This window comes from Mixophyes fleayi, chromosome 7 (genome assembly GCF_038048845.1).
Source record: "Mixophyes fleayi isolate aMixFle1 chromosome 7, aMixFle1.hap1, whole genome shotgun sequence".
NCBI classification, from domain to species: domain Eukaryota; kingdom Metazoa; phylum Chordata; class Amphibia; order Anura; family Limnodynastidae; genus Mixophyes; species Mixophyes fleayi.
The window spans coordinates 60,838,284-60,858,735 of NC_134408.1; the positions used below are offsets into that span (position 1 = coordinate 60,838,284).

General features: G+C 39.1%; 1 protein-coding gene across 4 annotated transcripts in view; it reads left to right on the top strand.

Moving 5' to 3' along the window:
- FAM234A (family with sequence similarity 234 member A) overlaps window positions 1-19,287 on the top strand; it is a 44,037-nt gene extending 24,750 nt beyond the window's left edge. For all 4 annotated transcript variants that reach the window (XM_075179892.1, XM_075179893.1, XM_075179890.1 and 1 more), the window contains exons 7-12: window positions 9,601-9,748; window positions 10,063-10,203; window positions 10,604-10,682; window positions 11,825-11,977; window positions 12,537-12,633; window positions 15,175-19,287. In XM_075179892.1, the coding sequence (XP_075035993.1) occupies window positions 9,601-9,748; window positions 10,063-10,203; window positions 10,604-10,682; window positions 11,825-11,977; window positions 12,537-12,633; window positions 15,175-15,380 (824 nt within the window). In that variant the 3' untranslated portion in view covers window positions 15,381-19,287. The remainder of the gene's footprint in view (window positions 1-9,600; window positions 9,749-10,062; window positions 10,204-10,603; window positions 10,683-11,824; window positions 11,978-12,536; window positions 12,634-15,174) is intronic.
- Window positions 19,288-20,452: the final 1,165 nt, after the last annotated feature.

The window sequence follows — 20,452 nt, forward strand, 5'->3', positions numbered from 1 at the left end:
AAATGGCTGCCACTTCCTTTGCAAGGGTATATGGGGGGGGGGGATTCAATTGGCCGCGTTACTTGAAAAAGTAACGCAGCCTGCACACTATTACCATTATTATGATAGTTTTAACGCCGACTTTTTGCTCGCAGCTCCCTGAGCTGGGTTAATATTACCGTAATAACAGTAGTAGTTTTTACACGGTGGTACTTCGGGGGGAATTGAATTCCCCCCCATGTTTGCTTATTTGGCTCCCTAAATAAATTTCAGTTCCTTTGTTTGTCTTTATTTGCATTATTACAATATTGTACTAACAGGAAAAGTTAAACCATGTGCACCAAGAGAAAACCAGCATCAACATAGGCAGTTAGCAGATTGTTGAATTGGAGGTCAATTTTATTCAGTTTTCTTGTATAATTATACCAACACTCAGAATCCTAGTAACAGTAGAGAGCTCAATGTCCTACCCTTCAACATTACCGCATATCTCCCTCATCCTATCTGGGGGGCACTACTACCTTGTGGTTGAGGTGAGTGTGTAGGAGCTGGCACTTAATAGTTAACGCTGAAATACTGAAACTCTTCCCTCTCCTTTCCATTTCAGTTTAAGTGCCCAAGGAGTTGCTTAATGCTGTGAATGCAGCATTCATTTTTGCATTTCACTGTCATGTGGAGAGTGCATTGTTCGTATGAGGAGGTGGTGACGCTCTGGCATCTCATCTCTCTCCTCGATTCCCATACCCCGAGAGGTGGATTTTAGCTGCAGAACTCATTCTTAATCTGGGAGGCCCCTGTTTTGCAGCGCTAGTGTTGTCAATATGGCCACAACTACCAGAGCCTTGGCTTATTCCATTCAACTTCCACTCACAGAGGGATGTATGGGACAGCACTCCGAGTTAGCATTGATACTACTTGGGGTATGAGAGCCAGGGTCGACCTTTCCCATGGACAGGAGGCTCCTATTGCACTTGGCCTGCCTGTGTAAATGGTTTCACCTCCTTGACAGGATTTCCTTTAGGGGAAAGCCTACCACAAGATCACTTCCAAGAAGAGCGGAAGTTGAACAGTGGTGTTTCATGACTGTGCTGTACCTGTAGCTGAGTGCCTTTTTTACTGCTGGACTGAAGCTCCTGTCCTATGTGATTCTCTGCACCAGGATATATATAGATTAATTGTAGGTCACATTTTGCTAATGTTTGTTTGATCTAGCTGTACCCCTTATAGTATGTCTGAAAAAGGGACCAGTCCTAAAGATAAAGCTACAGAATGGAAGTCTGTTATGTTTTCACTTGTTCCAGGTGTTAAACAAATTGCAGGATCCAAATACCCAGTGTGCTGCTTGCAAAGTAGAGGACTGTGGAATGTGCATGTCTGGGGGATGGGAGAGTCACAGCTATAATGTCAGAGCCTGCTTGGGCGATATCCCTGGCTTATTCCATTGCTGAGCTAACTAGACTTTCTGCGGGCCCTAGAGAAGTGACTGATAATCCTTCTTTAGCTCTTTCTTTGGGTGTGCCTCTACCAGTATCTCCCTTTTGGAGACAGTTTCCCAAGTCGCAACAAGTTCTTTGGCAAGGCTGGAGAAACTTGCCACGTTTTTCATCTTTTTCATTGGAGAAGCTCCTTGAGGTTTCCAGTGTTCGGACACTATGTATGCGCCAGCAGGTAGTTCAGGTCCACCTGTGTGAGAATACAAACGCAGAATTTTCTTTGCTGGAAGTGGGTGAGCTTCTGTGTGAATCAAACTCAGAAGACCCTACTGGATCCTTTGCAGGTCAGGTATATTGATGAACTTTCTATGACAGTTCGTCAGGCTCGGGTCATGCTAGATCTGGATTTTCTTTTAGTTTCTGAGGCAGCATTATTCAAAAAGAAAAGGAGAGATGTTCCTTTTCCCTCGTCTTCTCAAGTTTCTTGGGCTAAGATGGATAAGAAATTTATGGCAAGTCCCTTACCCATTGAGGACTTGACTAAGTGGGTACAGCCACCGAAGGTGGATACTCTGGTGGAGCGACTCTAAGTCTACCACTCTTCCCATTCTGGGGGAAGCATTTCTTAAAGATGGAACAGACAGGAGATGTGAAAATATTTTAAAGTCCATTTATGTGGCTGCTGGTATAGCACTTGGCTGAACCCATCTCTGCAAATACAGACTAAATACCTCCGGCTGAAGAGACCATTTTCCCGTGAGAATGGGAGTGTTCAAAAAATCTTCCCTGCCATTCTCCACACCCGGAATGTATACCACCAATATTGCTGGCACAAAGCTTTCGGCCATGTCAAGATTCTGAAAGATTCCCTCTAGTCTATGGAACTGGTTCCTTTTGATGGATTATATATATACGTATGGCCGTGGTGTTGTCTGGCTGAATACGGACAGGCCTGCAGAATGGGCTCCTGTTCAGCACTTCTCTAAGCCCAGAATATTAATGGGGAGGTTTACTTCGTTCATGAGCCAAAGACCCTATAAGTTCAGATGTTCCATCACAGCTAAAGATTTGCCTCCATCATTACTATGGTCCAGACGAAAGAAGTTGGCAGAGATTGTGGGGGTTTAAGAGCTTCTTTAGGGTGTTAGCCTTACGACGCATCATGTGATCTTAATTTGTTTTTTTTCCACTCTTCAGCTTCCTCCCTTTGAACCCTTGGAGATGATTGAGTTAATGTATTCGCCTGGAAAATATTTTTTCAGCTAGAAGGCTTTCAGAATCAGTGCCCCTTTTCTGCAGGTTTCCCTTTTTGATTTTTCATGGCATGACAGGTGCATCAACAAAGTTTTGAGCAAAGGCTGTGAATACTTGTGTACATGTGATTTGTTAGTTTTTTATTTTTAATAAATTTGCAAAAATCTCAAAAAAAACTTTTTTCACGTTGTCATTATGGGGTATTGTGTGTAGAATTTTGAGGGGAAAAAGGGAATTTATTCCATTTTGGAATAAGGCTGTAACATAACAAAATGTGGAAAAAGTGAAGCGCTGTGAATACTTTCCGGATGCACTGTATGAACTGGAGAGGGGAGGAGCTTCAGTTTTTCAGAGTTACCTATTAAGTGCCAGGCTCCTACGCCCTTACCTCAACCCCAAGGTACCAGTGTCCCCCAGATGGATTAGGTGAAATCGGTTTAACACAGGTATAAAAATCCTTGCTTCCCTAACAACTGACAGAGAGATATGCACTTAAAGGATATTAGCTAAAATAAGTAATAGTTGACTCAAAACTGAATCTATACCTTCTTGCCCCAAGCTGGCATTATGAGCTTCATGGAGATGATATGTTTGTTAAAACTTCTTTTTGGAAAATGATTGTAAGAAAGGATAATCCACAAAAATGCATTATATAAGGCTCATTCCACTGACTTTTATTACAAGCATTTTATTAGTGTCTTTAACACTTTTAAAATGCCTTTATTCCTAGTGTCACCATACTCGTTTTTGCATTTACTTCAGTTAAATGTATTGGGCAAGATGAAAATGAGATCCAAAGTTTTGACATGTTTTATTACCATTTTTAAACACACGCAAAAAATGAGTATGAGACTTTGGTGTAATAAACATAAAATTTGGACTCTTGAGCAGTTGAAGATATAGGGATAAAATTATCAAGCTGTGGGTTTGAAAAAGTGGAGATGTTGCCTATAGCAACTCTGAACAGATATGCTTTCTTCGAACCACGGTCGTGGGAAAGGAGGAACGGAGGAATGTACTTCCTGTACAGTTTAGCTTGGTTTCCTTCTCACCGTCAGTAATTGACTGTTACTGACCACTCCTACTGGTGTCACATTGCCACCAGACACTTGCTGACTGCGAATAACAACTGCGCAATAGTTGCAGGAGAATTCGGTTTCCACCATTGGGTTCCTTTGCGGCACCCAGAAACGCTTACTTCTGGCGTAGCTGGTATAGCTGCTGCAATGCCACTTTGCAGTGGGCTGGCTGGTACCTCCTGACCACGTACTATGGATCAGGACTGCAGGGTAACGGGCAGAACGTTGACACAGAGATGCTAAGTTCAACACAGGACAGCCAGAGAACGGATTAGAGTGTAAGCTCTTATCTGTTGGTCACAGAATACAGCAGGTAATGGTCGCAGGTCGAATCTTCAAGCAGTGATGTTTTATTACTCAAGAGCCCTGACAAGGTCTTTTACACGCTAGTTTGAGGTTCTGGCGATTCTCCAGAAGTTAAAGATAGACTGATACAAAACCTAATCAGGCAGTGCTCTTTTTATACAGTTTCTGACTCATATGTTGGCAGGGGGTAAACCAGCTCCCTTTGCTTCCAGGTACCAGAGCGTCTGAAATATTACATTCAAAGATTAGCATCAGGATTTAATATGTTTTCTAAACCTGGATTTTGAATGCAATTTATACTTAACATAAATTTACACCAGTCTGTTATTTCTAGAGATGGGCGGGTCCGGTTCTCCGAGAACCGAACCCACCCGAACTTTGGGTATCCGAGTACCGAGCTGAGCAGCTCTGTACTCTCCCACCCGTTCCGAATCCAAATCGAGGCCGAACGTCATCGTGACGTTGTCGGATCCCGGGGCTCGGTTCTCGCGATACTTCAACTTTATAAATACACGCCTCCACAGCAATCCATCGCCATTTGACAGAAGGAGAGAGCAGGGTGTAGTCATAGGCTGATTAGAGCAGGGACAGAGAATACAATATTGTTCTTGCAATTGCTCTAACCAAAATCGCTAGTTCAGAGAGGAGGATAGAGGTTTATTATTTTTTCTTAATATTTGGCACTCCCCAGCGCTTTTGGGGTGTCCCCCATAATTGTGCATAAATATTTCTGGCTGTCAAAAGTCATATCTGTCAGCAGTATCTACCAAATAATTTTTAGCACTCCTCAGTGCTTTTGGGGTGTCCTCCCTAATTGTGCATTAAAATTTCTGGCTGTCAAAAGTCATATCTGTCAGCAGTATCTACTAAATAATTTTTAGCACTCCTCAGTGCTTTTGGGGTGTCCTCCCTAATTGTGCATTAATATTTCTGGCTGTCAAAAGTCATATCTGTCAGCAGTATCTACTAAATAATTTTTAGCACTCCTCAGTGCTTTTGGGGTGTCCTCCCTAATTGTGCATTAATATTTCTGGCTGTCAAAAGTCATATCTGTCAGCAGTATCTACTAAATAATTTTTAGCACTCCTCAGTGCTTTTGGGGTGTCCTCCATAATTGTGCATTAATATTTCTGGCTGTCAAAAGTCATATCTGTCAGCAGTATCTACCAAATAATTTTTAGCACTCCCCAGTGGTTTGCGCTCAGAATGGATTCAAAGCAGTCCACATATGATCTGAATGAGCAACCAGGTTCTGTCACCAGTCCTGATGTTAGTGTTCCCAGTACGTCATCTGGCCAAGGCGATGTCAACCAACAGAGTGTTTTCAAATTAGTGCAAAAAACAAAAACCCAAAAAAAATTTACTGCATTGAAGCGAAAAAGAAGTGTAACTGAGCAAAAGTTAAGTGACGATAAAAAAAAAATTGCAAGCTTGCCACTCTACACACGCAGTGGCAAAGAGAGAATGAGGCCTTCACCTTTGGCTATTAGTGGCAGATCCCAGCCTACAATTGGTGCACAACTACTGTTACGCGTCAAAGCCGAGCTGTAAGATAACAGTAAGGCATTAGAGGAGAATGTTTGCTCTGATTCACAAATGACAACAATCCTTGTGGAGAGTCCATCCAACAGTGGGATGTCTAATCGTGAGCATTCTGCTGATGTGTGCCTTAATAGCCCGAGTGTAGCCGGTGATACCCAAATTGAGGATGCCACTTTGGAATTAGAAGAGGATGAGGGGGAGATTTGTGTAGGCGACGAGGGCGCTAATGAGGATGTTGATGAGGATGAGGTTGTTTGTGTAAGTCCTGCACCAGTGGCAGCAGTTCTGGCACGTGACAAGAAAAAGGCCATTGTCATGCCTGGGCATAAAACAAAAAAATCCACTTCTTATGTGTGGAATTATTTCTACCCAAATCCAGACAACAATTGTATAGCCATTTGTAGTGTATGTCAAGCCACAGTCAGTCGAGGGAGGGACCTTAACCATCTTGGAACCTCGTCTATGTTACGCCATTTAACGAGAGTTCATGGCAAAGTGTTGGGAAAAGCTGAAAGTTCTTCCCAAAAGAATACAAGCACTCCCTCATCAGCTAAGACCCTCCGCTCACCGACATACAGACGGCTACAAAATACACCCACTACACCATCCTTATCAATATCCTCAGTAGCGCTCGGAGTTAGCCCGGCATCCCACTTAAGGCTGGATGACTCTGGCACTATTATTGATTCCTCTGAAGAAAGCGTTAGTCCTGCTGCTGGGGGTGAATCGTCATCCCAGAGGCAGGTTAATAAAATGAGCAGTCCTACATTTCAGCAATTAACTGTGAAACAATCATTTGCGAGGGGAAGCAAATATGACAGCAGTCGCCAAGCGAATCACAGACGCCATGGCTGCAATGTTAGTGTTAGATCTGCGTCCAATCTCCACAATAAACGCAGCTGGTTTTTCACAGTTAATTGAGGTTTTGTGTCCGCGTTACAGAATTCCATTGCGACACCATTTCTCCCGTAAAGCTATTCCACAACTATACCAAAAAGTGTGTAAAAATGTAGAGATTGCGCTGAAAAATGCCATTCTGCCCACTGTTCACTTAACCACAGATATGTGGACAAGTGGAAGTGGCCAAACCAAAGACTATATGACTGTGACAGCCCACTGGGTTGGTCATTCACCTTCACCAGCAGGAACAGCAGCAGCATGTACACCACTACGTAACATTTGTCACAGGCAGGCCACTCTTTGTATCACCGGCTTCACTAACAGGCATACGGCTGACAATTTGTTACGCAAACTGAGAGATGTGATTGATGCATGGCTTATACCACTCGGACTCTCCCCAGGGTATGTCATTTCAGATAACGCCAACAATATAGTGCGAGCATTACAGCTGGGTAATTTCCAACATATTCCCTGTTTTGCTCACACCATCAACTTGGTGGTGCAGAGCTTCCTACGAAATAACCGTGAGGTGCAGGAGATGCTTTCGGTGGCCCGTAAAATTTCAGGCCATTTCAGGCATTCAGCCACAGCATGTAGGAGATTACAGCAGCTCCAAGAGCAGTTTAACTTGCCCTGCCACCAACTTAAGCAAGAGGTGGTAACTCGGAGGAATTCCACCCTGTACATGCTTCAGAGGATGGAGGAACAGCGCAAAGCCATCCAAGCATATTGCACAAGCCATGACATTGGGAAAGGAGGGGGGATGTATTTCACTCTTGCACAGTGAGGAATCCTTTCAGTGCTGTGCAAGGTGCTGAAACTATTTGAAGTTGTGACGTGTGAGGTGAGTGCAGACTCTGCTAGTTTGAGCCAAGTCATTCCTTTAATTAGACTATTGGAAAAGCAGCTTGAGAAAATGAAGGAGGAGCTGAAAGCAAGCAATTCAGCAAAGTATGTTGGCCTTGTCGATCAAGTACTTAATTCGCTTCACAATGATCCTCGAGTTATTAAGATCTTGAACTCGGATCAGTACGTTTTGGCCACTGTGCTTGATCCAAGGTTTAAAACCTACATTGAGTCTTTACTTGTAAATGAGCGAGATGTGAACTTTTGCAAGGAGCTATTGCTCAGCAAGTTGGCCGCTGAACTGGGCCTCGGCTTGACGACGTGTCCTCCTTCACTTTCTCAAGCTGTTGCTCGTAAAAAATTAAATTTCCAAAAAAGAAGCAGGGAAGACACAGGGGGCAGACCAGAACAATTTAACATCTGGGCTGGTTTGAAGGATTTTTCAAAAAAATGTGTCACTTTGCCCATAACTCCATCCACTACGAGTATAAACATGCAAAGGATGGTGGAGGATTACTTTCAAGAGGTAGTTGATATGGAAATGTCAGACAGTCCCTTTCCTTACTGGGAAGAAAAGCAGGCCATTTGGAAACCCATGTACAAACTTGCTTTGCAATACCTAAGCTGCCCACCCTCCAGTGTGTACTCTGAACGAGTGTTCAGCACAGCAGGGAACTTAGTCAGTGATCGCCGTAGAAGGTTACTTCCCAAAAATGTGGAGAAAATTATGTTTATAAAAATGAACTACATCTTCCACGAGGAAGGCCTTCACCATCCAAGACATCCAAGCACTGACTGTTCTCTAATGGCGGATTCAAGCGGCGATGAATTGATAGTCTGTGATGATGACATACACACTGATGAGGGTGAGGATTAAGCTGAAGATGATGCCGATAACATCTTTTTAAAACTTTCTATGTAAGTGTAGGGTGCAATCTACCCCCAAAGAGGAAAGGGACTTGTGGCATTTCCATATCACATACCATCTTGAAAGGCTGCTGTTAGGGCAATTTATCCTTAAGGGTAGGGTGTCATAGACAGAGTGATACTAAACTGGCTTTGTCCATTTTTCATAATATTGTACAGTCTATAATGGCTGATCTTTTGGGTATTTTATACAAGTGGAAGGGGGCCTAGAGAGACAGAAACCAAACTGTCTTTCTCCATGTCCATTAATATTGTACAATCTATAATGGCTGAATTTTTTGGTATTTTATACAAGTGGAGGGGGGCCTTGAGAGACAGAAACCAAACTGGCTTTTTCCATTTCTTTACATATTTAACTATAAGTGTAGGGTGTAATATACATTCAAAGATGATGGCTGCATTGCCAATATGCATAGATGGAGAGGAAGACAATCTGTTTTGTGTGTAGAATAGGCCTACCAACGAAGAATTAAACTGTTTTTTTGGATGATTTATTACCTCAACAATCAGATTACTTGTCTCTAAAACAGTTGGAGCACTAAATTGGGTTAATTTAGGCCCAAAAACATGGATTTTCCCAAAAAATAGCAAAACAAAACCAAAACACGCAATGGCGGTTTTGCAAAACCAAAACACGACGGTAATCCAGATCCAAAACCGAATCCAAAACCAAAACACGGGGGTCAGTGACCATCTCTAGTTATTTCCCAAATCGCTTGCTGTTTACATTGTCCAGACAGGTTCCAACACACAGGATGAAAAGGTGATAACTCACTGCTGTGTATCCAAGATAAAAAAAAAGACATGTTGGCCACTGAGATGAAAAGGTCTAATTACCTTAATGAGGTTACCTGCCAGAAAATGCATGATGAGGTTGGAGACAGGCACTCAGTGCAGTAGCCAGGAAATATAAAACACTAAATGAAATGCACAATGGTGCTCTTTCAGTGTTGTAGGGGCCCCAAAATGTTGTCTCTTTAAACTACTGCTTTACGTTGCCTAATGTTAACCCTGGCTTTGTCTTTAGAGGGACTATTAGCTTTCCACCCTCATTTGCAATACAGCCTAATGCTAAAAAAGGGAGTGAAGAATTTTACATGTAAATTGTATATTTGTAACTGTTGGTGTACTGCAGCATTAGTGAATGTTTGAGGTACCCTGCTCAGAATTATTGTATTCAAAATAATCAGAATTACTACAGATGTAATATGGAAAAAATACCATCTTTTTTATTTTGTTGTTTTTTATTTAAAAATATTTTTGTTATTTGAGCAGTCATTTGTTATGCAAATGTAAGATTTGGAAAGGTAACAAAATATTCTTTATTTTCACAGGGAGCTCTATTGCTGGATATTCTGTAAGCGACCTGTGTTTAAATACTGCAGGTCCAGAAAGTAAATCTGTATCCCTCAAGCATGATCCTGACTGGCAGGCGCAAAAGAACATTTCTGCTGGCTTTATACCGATTATAACATCTTCCAGGTATTTTTCATTACCAGATTTGTTTGTTTTAGTGAGTCATATGACTTCATACTACTGTTTTTAAGGTCACAATGAAAAACGCAGAATATCAGTATCAATTAATTAAGCTTTCTATAACATCAATGTAGTATAACACTACACAACTATAGCATGAAAAAAATTGCAGACTCGTATATAGATTGCACACACAAGCTGCCAGTATGCCAAATTTTGGCCTCACTAATGTATAATTAGTGTAACTGTCAGATTTAGTTTTTCTTGATTGGGTTAATTTATGTCATGCAAATTGATGTATGTCGTTTTTATGATTTTAGCTCTGGTAAAGTTCTGTACTTGTTGAGTGTTCCTGGAAGATATTATAGCAACATTTTAGTTGTGAAATCAGAAGTGTCAGAATTGCTTGATGGTCAAAAGTTTCGATCTTTGTGGTCTGTGAACACAACAAACATTTTAAGGTAACTATGGGAAAACACAATTGGCAGCTTAAAATATCACAAGGTTGTTGACGGAGCACATGTGGTCGCCCAATGTTTTGCTGAGCACTAATGTTATCCATATGTCATGGCCTTTTCAGTCACCAGAATTGTACCTAGAATATTCTGTAACAAAGCTTCAAAATGACTAGGGTGATGTTGTTACTGCCATATATGGAGAATGTTCATTATGCAAATATGTTTTGAACATGTTCTGCACATAACTGCTTAATAGGATGTTATTTTATCTACATTTTTATATAATCTAAGTTGTCTTACTAACACCTGCTCTGCTTTTCCAATAAATTGTACACAGTGGTATATGCAATACTTCATTTTACTCCTGTTTTGCTAACTACATGTTTTATTTGTTTTTCTTTAGCAAACCAGCACTGGGGTATTTCAAGAAAGATATTTTGTCCATAATGATGGAGCTAGAAACTGGAATTAACAGAAAGAAGGTTTGGTGTACTTATTATACAAATAGAAATGTATTATGTCAATGTACATAGATGGCTCACATTTTTTTAAATAAACCATTAGTTTGCAGGACATTGAAACATGAATAGGTGCTCAACTTCTTATCCACATGTACTTATTTCTGGTGTTGAATGAGTTTTGTGTAAGCTAAAAAACTAAATGTACGCAAAATGATACAAAGAAAAATAAGGTGAATGTGACATATAGGGGTTGAATGTAAGGGCTACCGTTGGCTACAGAGAAATTAACTATACACCCAGACCATTTTAGTTTGGGGACAAAGCAAACTTCTTGGAAGTGAGACAATGTTGTAACAGCCTAATGATTGGCTGGGGCATAGTAGAAAGCATTTTGGTGAATAAATTGCAATTATTGCAGATTGTATAGTCCTGAGTAGGGAGAGGATAGGAGTAGGAGCTGTGTGCATTGTACGGTTTGGGACGGAATAGACATTATAAGATAAATCAACAAAGCATAGCCGTTTTTACAGTCACGTAATTGATTTGGTTTTATACATTGTAATGTTTTGAAACTGTCCAAGTAATCAGGATTAACAAATGTTTTAATGAGGCTTAATAAAGATTGAATATATTTTAATTATATTAAACATCCCAGAGTGCCCCATAAAAAATATTATTTTTTCACCTCTTCCTAAATACTATAGATTACAATATGTATATGGCTGCACCCCCTAAAAAAACTTCAGGGAATGTGGAATGCTTTATGCGGTCGTAATATTTCTTGTTTTCAATTATAAGATACATTTCCAATCTGCTGTCCTCTGTCCTACTGTAAAAGAAAGACAAATCTGCCTCCACACTAGTGAGAAGGTGTCTTCAGTGGTCCAAGGATGCTCCTAACTCCTGTAGAAGTATTTTTTTCAGACAGGCAGCGTATTATCCATATAATTTGTAGTAGGGAGTGCATTAACCCATATTTATTATATATACTTAATTAATATTTTAGTTAACTCTTTCTGTCCTTGTGAAACTCATGTAATTGCTCCATTTCCAACCAATTAGTAAATTCCATACTTTTCATTTTAGGTTGATATTAGGTTTTTAGTTTTGAATTGCCTTTATCTGATTGTAAACTAATTCATGCTTTAAACTGTTTTTATCAGGTAATTATTGTAGACAGCAACAGTGGAGCTATGCAGTGGGAGCTTGAAATAAATTTGGGAGTTGCCAGTCAAAGCCCTGCTGTATTGAATACTGGAGATCATCGCTCCACTTTCCTATTCTGGGGAGAGTACTCTACAGATTCCAACAGCACTGTAAGTTTGTATACTTACTTTTATACAAAACAAGCTTAGCCATCACTTTTTAAATGAGAGGGAACATTAAGTGCAAGCTGAAGTTAGAAGTCCTTGCACTTGCTGCAGATGTCCGCTACAACAACATTGAACAGGTTGTTCACATATGGACATTGCCTACTCCATGTTGGTCTCCATTTTACTAATCACGGCATATACAATGGTCTGACACAACTGTAGTGTGTGGATTGCAGTTTCAAAAAAACAGAGTCAAGGCCAAGATGGGTTGGCACCTGCAGGGGTGCAAAAGTTTAACATTCTGATGGGGGGAATTAAGCAAATTAGGGAGCGTTTTTGCTAAGTGCAGACTAGGTGTAGTGGGATGTTGTGTTACTATAGTGTTTATAGTTTTACTATAACTTGTGTTTTATTACCCTAGCCATGTCTTGCTTCAGTTACACAGGTAAGTGAATTAAAGGTCCACTAAGCCACAAATAGAAGCAAGCAAACTCCACACATATAGGGAATGGAGAAAATTAAATTGGAGAAAAAAAATAATGTTCACTTTGTTTCATTTTAGATGGAGCCAGAGGTACACCTGTACATGTTTCACCCATCACAACCACATGCTCTTCTTCAACTAAGCAACCATACTGAAAATATAATTAAGTTTGGTGGTAAGTCTAGATACTGAATAATGTTTTTTATTTATTATTATTTTTATTTATTTTTTAAATTACAGTTAGCCTGGGGCCAGGTCAGGTAGAGGTTACTGTGACAGTGATGCCTTGCTAAGCACTAGTTTGGTATGAGGGGAGCTGTCATATTGGTGTTGGGGGATCCTTAGTCCCTCCTGCTTGGCATACTCTTTCTCCTTTAATTGAAGCATGCCAGCAGCAGCAGACCTCCCCAAGTCCAGCTCTTTCTTTCTTTATCACCGCTGCGGCCATCATGACAGTCAGGGGTAGACAACTGGGAGGCACACTTTCTGAGCAGGCAGACTGTTCACCCAGAGGACTTTCAGCAGACTGTAAATGAGTGGGGTCAGCCGAAAGTCTATGTGATGGTTCAGACTTGCAGGGGAGCAGGGCAACCTGTTCCATAAAATATCAGGTCCTACTCCACCAGGTTGGTGGGTGCCTCTTTGGCGGAACAGCATGCGGCCTTGACTGTGCAACTGTGTCTGGCTGCCACCTGGTCCTCCATTTACACATTTACCAGGTTTAATGTGTTTGCTTCTAAGGATACCAGTTTCGAGGCGGTGCTCTGCACCGCCTCTACTGAGTTTTAATCCCACCGTAGGGTAGCTTGGGGATGTCCCCAATGTTCAAGATCACCCAGTTGGGTGCAAGAGAAAATTAGATTTTATACTTGCGTTAAATCCCTTTGAAATGCCCTCGCTCCTAGCTGCATGCGATACCCCATTGTCTGGTGTCCCCAATAGATTAAGAGAAATGGATTTAACATAATTATAAAATCTTATTTTGTGTAATACCAAACTTACTCACAGATGTCAAGTAATTTTTAAGATGACAGGTAATCTCAAAAGTGGGGGGTGGCTGAAGATCATTCTGAATTTTACTTGTAGTTGTGAATACAACACGTTATTTGCAAAGTCTTTGGGTATAAAACTAATTTGAAAGATTAAATTGAAACATTAAATAACATTGGTTTGAGAATTGGCCAAGGTAATAATTTGTATGGCTGGTCTCGCTGAGTGTTTATGGTAATATGCAGAGAATCTAGGTTGTCTGTGCTGAATAATTTATACCCATATCTTTCTGAAATAGTCTTTGCCTATAAATTTGGTATATATAGACTCCAAGTTCACAAATGTTGACTGGATAGAATTGGTATGTGTGCAATTAGTGATAATTAGCAAATCATTGTCATTACCACAAATTTATCATTTAAGATATCTGAAAGGGAGGCGGCGTGAGATTGCAGGTGATTTGGAATAGAGCTCTAACTTGATTCCAAAACATGAAGTGTGCGGATTATTATGAATGTGGAACAGTTTTCCACATTGGATTCCTGGACAGCTTTATTCAGAGTTTTTATTTCTGCTGTTACTTTTATTTGCTTAATAGATGTAACCCATTATGACTTGTTGCATCTAGGTCAGTGGTTCCCAACCATTTAAGTGTAGTGACACACCTGCTGATACAGACCCTACATGATTCTCTTATTTGTGTCACATCAAGATTTTATGGTACACAAACATGTCTTGACAAACTGGTTGACTATTGCTAATGTAGTCACTATAAATACTGTAATAAGTTAATCAAATATTGAAATATGCAAGATTGAATTTTGAGTCCTAGTTCTTCGTATAGCACCCAATGAAATCTTGAGTGAGAGACATAATGCTATATTGTCCATTAGAGACAGGTCCACATGTCTAATTGATTGCTTGCCGCAGATCTTGTTTAGCTGCTTGCTGGCAGATTTTATTTAATGTTAAATCAATGAAAAGAGAAGCAGGTGGCAGAGTAGTAGAACTATTAATTGTACCAGCTTTAAAGACATTAGGGCTCATTTACTAACATTCCATTCCAAGTGCAAAATGTTCACTGAACCATGGAGGCCAATCAGCTTTGAGGCTCAATGTCCAAGCCACCTTCTCAGAAACAGTGCTGCTATGAATTGGCTATCCTACATATCTGTCTGCTAGGATGGTATACCAACCTGTGGAGTTATTGCAGGGAAAGAGGACATCACTACTATAATAATAGTGCAGTGCTTTTTAAGAGAAGAATCGGGATAAAATACGGATATAAAATGTGATGTATTAGTTTATAAACTATAAGCAGAAAAATGTGACTTCTGGTGGTCCTTTGAGCACGTTTATAAACTGGCACAGGGTTGCGATCTCCCTGAAAATCATTGATTTAGAATGTGAATTCACAGTGCATACCACAAAATGTAGGCATTTGTTATGACACAATTTAAGTAATTGTGTTCTGAAAGATATGGGTACATTATTGTAATAAGTTTTATCACTGCTTTCTGATGCTGATGTTACTCTTTTCAAATTTCAATACAAGACTTTGACCTGTTTTACAGTATGTCTTTGCAGATTAACTTTGAATTTTATTTGATTTAGTTGTCCATTACAAAAATTATGTGTCCTGTAACCATGACATTGGCATGCAGTTATTGCAATGGTAAGAATTGGGGTTTGTGTTCACATCGTTCTTTCTCCTTGCTTCTTTCAGCGGCTCTGTTTGAACGCAGCCGACATGCTTGTTACCTTCTGCTGACAGGACCTAACACAACAGAGAACCCTGGCACATTGACTGTTTCCAAGCGGAAATTAAAGGAAGCTATCAGTACTGGAAAAGTCATATGGTTTGGAAGTAGTGAAGTCAACACCGAGGACATAAGAGACCATTTGTTTAGGATGAGATACTCTAGTCACTAGCCAGGAACAACTAACGTTGTAAACTCTGGCAAATGTGGTTTTCTCATTTACTTCTATCCTCTTATGTTGAGGATGTAAGAATTTCTTTCTAATATCAGATGCAAGAGTAATTTTGTAGTAGTGAAGTATAAAAGCTGTTGGACATGGTGGAGCTATTGACTGAGTAGAAGTAAAATGATTACTATTGCTATATCCTGAGCAATAATATACCATTACTATAGACATATTGATGCATTTAAAATAAAATGCATTAACAAAAATATTTGCCAACATGGACTACAGTAAGGGAGTTTGAAAACAGTACAACCAGGAGACAAGGAGTCTGTGTGGATTATTCACATGTACCAGAAGTGCTGTAATTGATGAACATGTACATTGGAATGTGACATTTTTATTTGAAGGTCTCTCTAAAAAATCTCTATCATGCCCTCACTATGATGGTCTCTACATCATGTAATGTATGACTTCTACAACAAAATTGTTCCTGCATCTTGTCTACTTGATAACAAAAAATACCACTTTACATGTATGTAATGTCAGTAGGTGCAACACTGACATCTGAAAATACTAATAGTTTTTTAAATTCTGAACACTCTGGTAAAATATATGTAACAACATGATTGCAGCATCCATTGTCAGGGACCTTTTTATGTTCTATTTTTTAAACATGGGGGGCCTGAGTCATCATGGCACATATCTGTCGATTATGAGCGTATCATGCGCAAAATTTCTTTGCTCATGCCCAGAACTGGACCACGCCAGTAAACGCAGCCATGTCCACTCTGTCTTTGTACGCAAAGGACACTTACTACAGCCTACTATTTCAGGGAGTGGGTGGGGAAGGGGTGTTAGGCCGTAGTCAATTTAGAGTAGGGGTGTGCAAAACTCAAACACACGCATCCATGTCCAAGTCAAGCTATTGGCATCTCAAAGTTACTTGTTTTTTTGCTGTATCTCTTGCTCCAGCTACAGGGCTAGTCTAAGTCCTGAGTACTGGTGATGACAGTCTGGTTTGCATACTATAATATATGTTTGGAATCAGGAGCAACGGTAATGATGTATTTTATGTTCAGTAGACATCCTAATAAATGTATTTGGGGGGGGGGGGGGGGGGGCATTTTATTTTTTTACTGTTTTATCATAATTGCTTATATTATTAACAGGTGACATTCAATAATTTATTTTTCTGTGCATTCTTTTGCGAATTTATAATCCCCATAGATCTTGGATGCATTCTGCAGTGTCTTGTGTAGTAGAGCACAGCAGACCTACACCCAAATTCATCAGCGCACGTATCTTCAGATCTGTTCCTTGGTGAATTTGGGAGTGCACAGAGCTGATTTATGTACGTTAGAAAACGAACGCACGTTGAGGTCAGTATGCATGCCTTGATTAATCAGGCCTGGAGACTGGAAAGAAGAAGGTAGTAGGATAATATACTAGAATGCAACAGAGAGACCATTTTGGTAATAAGATTGTCTATGGAGAGCTGGAAGGACTTTCATAAACCGTATAGGGATATGCTGAAGCTTCCAGTCTTGGAAGGATACTCTATGAAAGGGAAAGTGTAGGTAATATTTCTATAACTGTCTGTTAAAAAAATCAGTAACACATGCTCTTGTTTGTTTTTCAAAATATCACAGTTTGTTTTGTACTTTCTGATTAAAAAATTGAATTGATAAAAAGTGTACAGTTTAGAAAGAAAGATTAGGAAATGGATGTAAGATTTAGGTGGACAGCTGGCTGGAAAACAGTGCCTAGTGTTCAGAAATTAATAACTATTCTAAATGCTGCAGCAATAGGTGAAAACCTCAATCCGAGCCCTATCTGTGTGGCATTTGTATATTTTCCCTATGTTTGTATGGGTTTCCTCACACCGTCCAAAATAATACCTGAAGTTTAATTGGCTGCTGACTCATAATGGACCCTACTGTGTGTTTGCATGGTAGGGAATTTAGACTGTAAGTTCCAATGGGGCAGGGACTGAATGATTAAATATAATCATTACAGAAATGATAATAATTTTACACATTTACAATGGCACCAGACTTCATAGAGGGCTTGTTATTAGACACCAAGTACTGTTTTGTGTTGGTTTCTTAAGTATGCTGATTTATGTTGGAGGTTGGCGATATTCGAAAAAATGCTAGTTGATCATTGGTGGGGAAAACCCCTTGCATGGCTACTGTATGCTGGAAGTCAGAACACTTGGAGGTTGTGCTATATTAATTGCTTGTTATAAATAATACATTCAGAGACTCATTAATATTATATAATAGTTTTAATCTGTAAGCTACAAATAACTATTCCCATCCCAAATAGTACAGTATTTGTATTGGAATCTAGTTCTCACTTATTCAGATTTTGTTTAAATTCTATATTTGGAGAGCATAACCTTAAAAGACTAGTAAACTCCAATATTGCAATTTACAGGCTTGAACCATGCAGGTAAAATACATAGTTCAGCCTGACTTTCCACTGCAGCTCTTATAAAAAGAGTAAAGCATTTCCTCCCCACGAGGACTGCAACCAGAAATTGTGGGGTCCAGTACAATTTTAACAGGCAGGGCCCCTCTCCCCTTCCCCATATTTAAGTTATCATCTACCCCACTCCACTGCAGCAGGTTGAATAACCTAAATCTTTAAAATGATGTCTTAATGTGAACTGATTTTATTAGTTATTTTAGGTAGAACGTTTTAGCTCGGTAATACACTGCAAAACAATTTAATGAATGTTGTCCGTTAATGACAGATATCTCAGAAGGTTTGACTCAACACAATACATTTTAACAATATTTTGGATTTAAATGTATATTTAGGATTTACCTGCACTAGTGCTTGTTTTTAAAAAGCCAATCATTTAGGTTCTAATAATGCTCAGTTATTGCAGAAAGACTGTAAGACAAACAGTTCTGTATATTTTTTCCCACATTAACTTTGTTTGCTTTACATACGAAGTTTTCATTTGATATTCATCTGGCTGTTTAGGTCAGAATTCAGTATGTGGTGATTAAGTCATATTATTAGCCTTAACCATAATATTTAGTAATTGTGACTAAAACAACATACTCCCAGGTAGTCAGCCTTGTCTCCAAATAAGATTCATGACCTAACATTTATGGTCGCCTATCCTATGTGTTAATCTACCCGGTATGTAAATTTAGGATGGGGGTAATAAATGTCTACAGCAGCATGGTAGGACTCTCATTTACATAGATTTAAAATATGGTTTGAAAACAAATTATTACTTTTTACAACAAAAAAGTGCATTTGTAAATAACAAATAAATAAATCTTTTCCGGAGGATCACTTCATATTTGTTTACTTTTTTAGTGTCTACCACAGTTTAGGAAACATTACACCCATTATTTAATAGCCCATGCAGTGAAGTGTTTTAGTCAGGACTCTTTATTTTATTTAGGTTTTTTTTTTTGTTTTTTAATTAGTGACACCTAAACCTAATTTATACATTTTATTCAAAGAAAAGCTGCATCTATGGTCCTGCACTTTACTTAAAATCTTCAACTCAGTTTTTTGAAAATAATCCTGAGAGATAATTTATTAATAAAAATATATAGTGCAATATTTTATGTGCCTTTTGATCTATTTCTGTGTGTCTGGGTTTCTGAAATACGTCCTCAATCTTCCCAGCAGGTCATGTATTGTGCAGTGACAGGTGGGATAATTAGTGATCCAGCCAAAATTCATTAATTCACATGTGCATGATTGAGCAAATTCAATCAAATGTGACCTGTTTGGGGTGCTTAAGGAGTTGAGGAACCCTGCTGTAAATATACAATGAAATGTATTATGCATTTGCAATGCGGATGATTGATGATGGAGATATGATTGAATACACTTTGCCTGTTATTGAATGACCTAATTTAATAAACTATTATAACACTGATTGTTTGATTTACAGTTATTGATTGGTTTCAGTGCTACAAAAACAACATTTAAAGTGTAACTTTGTGTAAGTGCAAAAGTGATTACAGCTATGTACATACAGGTGTCTAATATTTAATCTCTCTCACATCCGTTCAATAGTTATATTCTTAGCACCCTTTACAGAGCTAAATTCAAATTGCTTCTTTATACACAAAATATTTTATTTATAACCTTGTTTACTCACAGTATCATATTTGGTATATCCTTTGTTTAAAAGTATAGTTTACTCTGACAGTAATTACAAGTTGTTTAAGAAACCATTATCATTACTGTTATTACCCACAGTTATTGTAGAAATAATATTAGAAATAAAAAAGTGTGGGAAAGAACTTGATTAAATTATTACTAGAAAATGGTGTATAGCAGATAGATATATAATTAAATAAAAAGAAACAATTGTTGCATACCTTAAACCAGTGGATCCCAAACCTTCTCAGTGTGAGGCACCTTTAGGGTCTCCATAATTTTTTCAAGGTACCCCTAAGCCAAAATATTTACCAAGAAGTCCCCTGTCTTGCTAACAAGCGGCCCTGGCCGAGGCACCCCAGGGAGCCACGGCACACAGTTTGGGAACCACTGGACTATACAATATGTAATCTAGCAGTGGCAGCCATGGAAATAAATAGTGAATATATACAGTGCGCACTTACTCATAGGCAGCTGATAACTGATTATTCTGTACCAAGCACTAACTTTTATACCCAGGATGAGTGACATCATTTATCATTTATGATGTAAGCCAGTCACATGATCAGCCTAGTCAAAGCTGTTAATTTCCATATTACATAGCTATAAATACAATGGGGTATATTTATTAAACTGCAGGTTTGAAAATTTGAAGAATCAGATTCTAGCTATCATTTTGTGGAACGTACTAAATAAATGATAACTAGAATCTGATTGGTTGCTCTAGGCAACATCTCCACTTTTTCAAACCCGCAGTTTAGTAAATATAGCCCCATGTATAAATAGCTTGGTGTATAATTGTACATTGAGGGATTATAACATGACACAAGCAAATTAAAAACAATGACATGAAACAGAAGTTGTCCTAATGAGCTTACAATGTACGGGGGGGACCACATAATACATAATATAGCAGAATAACAATTGGTGGGAAAAAT